The sequence below is a fragment of the Astatotilapia calliptera genome, chromosome 23 (assembly GCF_900246225.1).
Source record: "Astatotilapia calliptera chromosome 23, fAstCal1.2, whole genome shotgun sequence".
Lineage (NCBI taxonomy): Eukaryota > Metazoa > Chordata > Actinopteri > Cichliformes > Cichlidae > Astatotilapia > Astatotilapia calliptera.
The window spans coordinates 11,623,958-11,632,723 of record NC_039323.1 but is presented as its reverse complement, the minus strand read 5'-3'; the positions used below and the strand labels follow the sequence as shown (position 1 = coordinate 11,632,723).

General features: G+C 40.5%; 1 protein-coding gene across 9 annotated transcripts in view; it reads left to right on the top strand.

Annotated features, from left to right (window-relative positions):
* The first annotated feature begins 1,302 nt into the window (after positions 1-1,302).
* The window catches only part of unc13a (unc-13 homolog A (C. elegans)), a 48,314-nt gene continuing 40,850 nt past the window's right edge, over positions 1,303-8,766 (top strand). For all 9 annotated transcript variants that reach the window (XM_026160086.1, XM_026160085.1, XM_026160083.1 and 6 more), the window contains exons 1-2: positions 1,303-1,651; positions 8,672-8,701. In XM_026160086.1, coding sequence (XP_026015871.1) covers positions 1,630-1,651; positions 8,672-8,701 — 52 coding nt within the window. In that variant the 5' untranslated portion in view covers positions 1,303-1,629. The remainder of the gene's footprint in view (positions 1,652-8,671; positions 8,702-8,766) is intronic.

The window sequence follows — 8,766 nt, the reverse complement described above, 5'->3', positions numbered from 1 at the left end:
ATTACTGAATCCATTTGTGTGCACATAAAGGGGAAGGTTTTAGAAAACCTATAAGCATCTGCAGCTGATTGTATAATGCAGGCGATTGTGGAAAGGGCACCGATTTCCATTTTCTGCTGTGAGCCTTGACTTTGTCAAAGAAATTCAACTTTATGAAAAATCTGGTCAGATGAATGTGTTACTGTTTACACCTTTTCTTCACTATTTGCCATTAGTAATAGTATAGGTGATGCTAATTAATATAAACCAATATATTTGGGAATGTTTTGAGTCACCCTTCATTTCTTTATGTTTTGCTTCATAGGCAACAAATGTTTTTGACATTTTTAAAAGTGCTTTGAGCAATGCAACGCCAGCCTTTCTGGAGGGAAAGTTTTAAAGTTTTGGGGCATTGGCTGCTTTTTCACTCACTCTCAGTCCAGTCCTTGTCTTTCTTAGTCCGTCTGCCTGCTGCAAACGCAACAAGTCTTCATTTCTTCAGCTGAATCTATGAAAAATATTTTTAAAAGTGTTTTTTCATCAACTAGGTGATTCACAAACTCCTATTAGCCAAAAACTTGGCACATCTCAGCATGATGTGCAGTGTCTCCTTAAAAATCGTTGTAGTATATACATGGAAAAAGTGCCAGGTTTAAATCTACATCGGATCAACAGAATCTAAAAGTCCTTAAGAAAACTTCCAGCAAAAACCTGACACAAGATCTGAGATGTGCATCTGGACCTTTAGCCGATCCAGCTACTGTTCATTGAAGCCTCATCTGAAACGGTCTCAGTGGAAGGAAGAAGTCATTCTTAAGGAAAGGAAACAGGGAGGGAAGGCTGAGGTGCGCCACAATATACAAGAACTGGACTGAAAATAAATTTGTGCCAACAGGTGTGATGGAGTGATGAATCCAAATTGTCATAGTTTGATTCACCATGCAATACCATCTGGAAAACATGTGATTGGCTTCATTTTTCAGCATGACAGGGATCCCAAACACACTCCCAGTGCAATTTTAATCCACGCCTAGATTAAAATCCACAGTGGAACACTATCAGTCATGGATTCCCCCCCAGAGCCTCAGCATTATTGAAGTAGTGTGGGAACCAAAAGCAGCCAACATCCAAATATTGACTTCCCTCCCCCCCCCAAGCCCAATATAAAGAAATGAAGGGAGACTCGAGTAGTCTGCACATTACTGTATTTTTCCAAAAATGTCCAAAGTGTAAAGTTAGAAGTTAATAATCGGGGATTTCACTCCCCCTCCCCCACCTTTACACACCACCACCACGCGCTCTTACGTCACTGCCAGGAGCTGTCCACGCAGCGGTGGTGCTGAAGCTGAACAAGATGGCTGTGTGTTGGGGACCGGAGAGCTGAGAGCGAAGGGGTGAAAGAGTCTCAGATATAAGCAGTCAGCTCATTCAAACCAGAGCGACAGGACGGCGGAGCTGGCGTTCACCCTGCAACTGTGAAAACTTTCATTTTGATCAGCTGTAGCGAATCCCGTCGGGCTCTGGTCCTGCTCGCTGGCGACGGCAGGCTTCTCCATCTCCCGCCCAGCCATTCATCCCCGGACTGTATACTGCAAAGATTAGCTCTGCCAGTTAGGAAGCTGGATCCTGTACTAAAGGCGCAAATAAGAGATGTCATTGCTGTGTGTTGGAGGTAAGAGGAAAAACTAACAGTCTGTGCGCTGGCTTGACTTGCTGTCCGTTTCCTTGACCTGCTGATGTGAGCAGTTTCCATAGCTCCAGTAGTATCTTTACAGCTTTTGGAGGGTTGCTGGTGATACTTTTACAATAGCCACCTCCTGCAGATAACATTACGGAAAAAATCTGGGGCTGTTAAATGATCATTCGATGCAAATAGCAATCTATGAGGCAATATTTCCCATCACCTGCATGTTAGTTTGAATTTTTTCGCTAAAATATATACAGAAATCTTGCACTCCTCTTGCTGTCCATGCTAACGGTCCAGCCTCTTTTTTTCCTTTGATTTTCTTTTTCTTTCTTTTTTCTTTCTTTCTTTCTTTCTTTCTTTCTTTCTTTCTTTCTTTCTTTCTTTCTTTCTTTCCTTTCTTTCCTTTCTTTTATTTATTTATTTATTTATTTTTTACAAAAGCTGGCATTGCTACAACCCGATCGATTTATGTAGTAGGCGTATGCTTCTGGCAGCTACTGTCAGACATAGTAAAGCAAGATGATATCCACTCTGCTCGTCCCTGTGAGGAGTGTTTTATTCTTTATTTTATAAAAGGTGATAGCATTTTGATTAAATATGTCGAATGGATCCCTCTCTCAGTTTCCACACATAAGCTCTGCAAAAAGGCGTGTTCCTTTAGGCTGCTGGGTTTCTTTACATTACGATTTCCCCTAACCACGTGACTCATTGCAATGCTATGAAATTTCCATTTCTCCCAATCCGTCCTTAAACATTGCGAGATTTTCTAATTGTTTCCTGTTATTTAAAGACCCAAAGGGTTATTAAATATTGTCTATGATGTTTGTAAAAATAGAAATCTGGTGTCTAGCTGTAAAGGCTGTCAGTGAGGTGTCGATAAAACCTCAGCTGTCACGCTTTTGCTGTAAAACCTTTGCAGCATTTACAGGAAGTCACATGTGGCTGGTTTGGGGCTTCATTTCAGGCATTTTGTATGAGGAAAGGACTTCAGATCTTCATTTATTAATACATTATTTATTTTTTAACTGATGAAATGTGAATCCCTTGTTCGTAAATACAAATTTACCCACGTAGCTTTCCAGTTTTCCAAGTCTGCTTGTGCTAAAATTTGGAGAGTGAATTTGGGGGTGAGCACTTCCTTTTCCCCCTACATAAGGAACTCAAAGTTTGTCTTGTGTGAGGAGATTTGTGCTTAAAATGACATTTTTCCTAAGAGTTTTTAAAAGTTTTCTGCTCTCCCTCCCAACAACAAAAACTTTCTCATGTTTTTTACAACAACGTCTTTACAACATATCCAAAGAACTGGCTTCTTTAGAGATGGCATTATAATTGCAGCTACAGCTGTGGGAGAACCACAAGTTTATGTAATCTAATATCTATCTATTTGAATGCATGCTGAAACTGTGCACATCTCTGCCTGTCGTGAGCCACTTCCTGGATACTGCTGCTCCTTTTACTTCTCGCTGAATTGTAATGAGTTTTCCTGTTATTACAAATATTTTTTTATAACTATTTAATACTTCTAATGCTTAGGATCAAATATGTGCTATGCAGAGAATCTCTCCAGAGTTTTGGTGCATTTCCAATTCTGAAAGGCTTGATAAGTTTTGTGTTTTAAGGCTTGGTGAAGAAAAGATGAAAAACGGGAATTCCTCGAGCGTCTTCCTGAGATTTAACAAGAGGTTAGAACAGGCTCTTAGTGTTTGCAAAGAGGCTGCTTTGCTGCTGACACCAGTGCTGGAGCTGATTGCACAGATGTCAGGATTGAGATTCAGGCTCGTTGGTGGTCCCTTTATGTCCTGAAGCTTTGTTGGCATAGCAACCCCATTGGTATTTTAGGTCTCTGCTGGCATTTTCTCATTAGCTTCTAAACACACTGTAATAGGCCTGCAGCTAGGTTAATATTGATACTATGTTCTTCCTTTCATGGTGGATGGGAGAAGAATAGGGAATTATGGGATGAACAGTATGGGCTGTCATGCTGGACTGCAGCAGTCACACAGTTTGCCTGCTGAGATGTGTGTGTGTGTCTCATGATGTTAGATCTGGTCTGTGAAATGATGGATTGTGCTACAAAAGCTGAGTAAGTAGATGGCAGCCATCCTTACTGTCACGCTATGTAGCAAGATGCAAATTCAGGCATTATAGCTTTATAAATGAGTGAGCCATGGCACATGCGCTCATTAGCATTATTGTATAATTTAGCACCATACAAACCTTGACTACATTTGTCTTTTAATGTCTCGAAAACACTGCTATGTTACTGTACTGTAAATAAAGATCAGGAGCAATCATAGCAAAAAAAGATGACAGCAAAGGGCAAATTTTTTATTAATTGAAGTATGTGCAACAGTTACAATGAAGCATTCACATTCTGTTGATAACAATGCTTAGGCTGTAGATACTCTTTCCTGTATATGCTATATATAATCTTTAAACGGCTGACTGGCAGTTGTGCTCTCTCAACGCATTTAGCATAATGGAAGTCTAATTATTGTTGCAGGTATTAAACTGTAAGGTTTACTGTAAGATAAAGACCCTATAGTATTCTGGAGAAAACCCCAGCAATCAAACAACCTATGCGCTAGCACTTTGCAGCGGTGGGAAGACAAAAGCATGACTGGGTGGGGGGGTGTGAGGAGGAAGAGAAAAGAAAAAGAGAGCAGAGGGAGACAGGTGAAAAACCATGGGCTAAAGGAGAGAAGACACAAATTTAATGACATGCTGCAGGCATATATAAACGCGCGGGGAGTAAAAGAGAGGTCAGTGGAGAAGAAGTGCTCGGTGTATCACATGAAGTGCTGCAGCTGTCTAAACTTATAACAGCATAACTACAGGTTGGTTAATTCACCTGATCCAGCTTAAACATTAAGGCAAGGTTTTATTCTAACCTTTAAAGCAGAGAGGGTGTCTCTGCTGAATCCAAACTGGGAGCTGGTTCCACAGAAGACAGAAAAAAGCTGAAGGTTCAGCCTCCCATTCTACTTTTAGAAACTTTAGGAACCACAAGTTCTGCAGTCTGAGAGTGAATCACTCTAAAAGGATAATATTGTGCTATGAAGTCTTCAAGATACTATAAAATAGGGCTGCTCGATTATGGCAAAAATGATAATCATGATTATTTTCACTGAAATTGAGATCACGATTATTTGACGATATTTATTTAACCCTTTAAGACCTACTATAGAACCAAGTCCACCAGAGCTTATATTATTTTTTTTGTACATGCTGTAGTGCCATTTGTGGGAGCATTTCAAGTTGCTATACATCAATACAACTGTTATAGCCCATATTTTAATAATATGTATGCATTAAGTCCATAGTAATTACATAAATTGCAAAAAAGTGCAATAAACTACAAAAAAAATTGAAAATCGCTTTTGTTTTGTTTACATATATTTCTACTTGGAGAAATTTAAGAGGTTTATCCCTCAAAACTTTAAATACAATAAAGTTGCAAAAAATAGTTTCCCACCACAGGAAATTTATTTTGAGTGTCTTCATAGTTTTATTTTGGAGATACAGCAATTTTTATATACTGCAGGAAAAACAAAAAACAATCCTATGATGCAAATTTGCAAAGAAAACAGCATGTGCATCATTTCACTGTGGGAACTGTTACGAACAGCTGATAGGAACGGCAAAGCGTGTTTCTGGAATATTATGTTTTTGTTCCTGCAAGCGCTTTTTATGCAATTTTTGCAAAGCTTATATGTGGAACGAAACCGTGACCGAGGACAAGCTGATGGCATCAGCTCCTCCGGTTTCATATGCAAAACAAATTATTGCGCTAGCTTACACGGTTCAGGTTCTACAGGGATTTAACAATAGTTACGCAAAACGGAGCGTGCTGCTCTGACCGGCTTTAAAGGGTTAACAATGACTTTAAAAAAATAATATAAAATAGTGTGCAACACCACTGAAGTTTTTTTTTTTTAAACTCTCTTTTCAACCAACGGCAGTCACTCTCCAAATAACTTCTGCTTAGCTTTCCGAGCTTCCCTCGGGTCCTCTTAATCAGCGGTCTCCAACCTTTTTTGCGCCACGGACCGGTTTATGCCCGACAATATTTTCACGGACCGGCCTTTAAGGTGTCGCGGATAAATGAGGGAGGGGCTAATAATCGGCTCAGTCATTTTTAATGATCGTTGAAAGCCCAGATCGTAATCGTGATTAAAATTCGATTAATTGAGCAGCCCTACTATAAAAACTGCTAAATTCAATTCTAAAAGAAAATAGAAATAAGCCCTCTCTCACTCTCTCCCTCACTCATCAGTCTCACTGCAGCATTTTTGATGATCACATTGTTACTTACTAATACCTTCGCCTAAAACATTGTGTCTGACCAGATACTGACAGATACTGGTTTCTGGTTTCTAAGGCTATCAGGACCAAATGTAGCAGCCTCAGTTTTTTGGGTTTGGGAGAAGAAAATTGCAGAGCAACCACCCCTTTATGTAGTTTAATGTCATCTGGCTTCATAGATAAATAAAGCTGAAGATCATCTGCATAGCAATGAATATGTATTCTGTGTTTTCTGTTAGCATTGCTTAAGGGAGGCAGGTATAATGTAAATAGAATTGGTCCCAGCACAGAACCCTGTGGAACTCCAAGACTCCCCATTTACATATACATTTCTTAAAATCTTACACTCAACTGTATCAAATGAGGGCTAACAGCAGAAACACAAAAATTAGTCCACTATCAGCCATCGGCCCTAAGAAGGTCATTCGTAACCGTCACCAGTGCTTCTTCAGTGCTAAGATCAATTCTGCAAACTGATTGAAACTCTTCAGTTATCCTATTATACTGCACATGATCGCCCCGCTGTTTTACAGCCACTCTTTTGTAGGTCTAAAGGCTAAGACGTCTGGCTCAAGTAAAAGCTTTTAAGTACTGGTTCAATTATAGCCACCTTGAAAGCCTGTGGTAGACATTAGTGACTACTTAGACCTTATTTACTAGTTAACATTATTAATAGACCATCAACTTCTAGTTGCACTGAGGTCACTGTGACTGAATATTATTTAGAAAACAGGGATGAGCTTTAATCACCAATTATTTTAGACTTGCAAGCTGTTTGTTTTTTTTAATGAATGACCATTCAATCAGTGTTCTTTTCTTTTTTAATTATAATATTTGTAATTTCCTTCTGTGCGCTCCCTCTTCAGTACTACAGGTTGATATTGCTGTTGCTGGTCTCAGTATAATGGCTCTGATGAAATAAAAAGAAATAAAAAGCCCCTTTAGCTCCTCTGAACCAGGGCACGAGTAAAAGTATTTGTCCAATTTCCCCAAGTGAAGAAAGAGAAAATGAAATCCTGTAATCACCGTGGCACCGACTCAACATTTTCTGTGGAGGTTTTGCACAAAATATGTAACTCTCTTTATTTTTCACCCACACCGCAGCAGTAACTAGCTACAGCAGTGTTGGTTTAGTCTCATGCCTGTGAGCAAGTAACCCCTCCACCACCCCACCCCTCTTCCCCCAGCTCTTACACACACACACACACACACACACACACACACACACACACACACACACACACCTCTCCACTTTCCAGCACCCCCCCACCCCTGTCACACTGAAGTGGTTATTTTTAGTGTTGGGGATGCAGCTCACTCTGCCTGCATCCGGCTCCACAGAGAGATTAATGGAGCACAAGAGAAAGAGATAGAAAGGGAACACACGTGCACACTCACCACATGGCAGGGGAAGCTTGTAGGGGCGAGTGATTGACTGAGAGAGAGGGAGAGAGGACCGATGGCTGGTGAGGAGAGGACTGTATATGTGAGAGAGAGAGAGAGAGAGAGTGCTGGCAAGGGTGCAGCCGAAGGTGCATCTGTCAATTACTGCCTACTTAAAAGCAAAGTACCCATTTGAGCTCGTCTTTGTCGAATGCATGTTCAGTGCAGTGAACCTTCCTCACCCCTTTGGCACGACTGCCTTGTCAGCAGCTAAAATATCAGGAAGGAGACTTTACTTTGATGTTGGCTAAGAACACACATGCTTCACGACACTTCCTACTCTGGCACTGGTTTCTTGAATCTGAATAATATTTAAGTGATAAGAGTGATCCCAGGGGTTTCCTGGGGTGATGCTATTTTTAGAAGCCAATTTTTCCACAATGATTATCGCGCCTGCTCTCTGTCACTGACTAAGTAAATGACTCAGTGTCTTTCTTTGTCATCATCATATTTGAAACTGTATTTTTTGCCTTTTTTTTCTATTTACTTTCCTCCTCTATATTAGTGAGTCGGGCTGTAGGCTGTGCAATATAAAGAAATTCTTCTTTACATCCGTTCATGCGTGCATGTTGCTGAATTTCCATTAGATAGATTTTAAGTAGCCTGTATTTTTTTTCTTTAAACCTAACGTCAGTGAAATGAAGCAATCATCAGGGATTAAATACCAGTCCGCTGAATATTAATACTTCACTCTTGAACATGGGGATGATGGGAATCGGCAGGGTGCAAGACTAAATGAATAATGAATAAGTTTTTGACGTCACTGTGGTTTTAAAAGTCATTTGGGTACCTCCAGTAGACCCTGCGTGGAGAAAATGGCTGTGGCACCTCAGCAGAGATTCGTCTGTTGTGTACAATAAACCGCAGAACTGTTCAGTGTTTTATCCATCAGCCTGTGTTGACAGGCATGATGGAAAACACACGGGTATCGTTCAGGCCATCTGTCCATCCAACAAGTCACTCAGAGACCCTGACGTCTCCTGCTGAACGGATGTAGTCTTTCATATTGAGAGCCTGGCATCTGCTCAAAGAGCAAAGTTTAGTTGTAGACCTCACACTTTCTCTGTAAAATGCCAGACTACTGTCAGTCACCAAGCAACCATACTTTGATGCACATGAGCTACAGGCAGAGGCTCGCACTGCAAGCACAGGATGAAGCCTTTGAGATCCGATGATGGAATATGATCTCTTAAAAAATACACAAAAAAAAAACCCTGACAGGCTAATTTCCTTTTTCTTTTCTCAATTTGTTCACAGTGAAAAAAGGCAAGCTTGATGGACCACAAGGTGAGTTGTGTCACGGATGTACTGCATGAAGCTGTTGATTGTAAAACACTGGGGTCATCGAGACC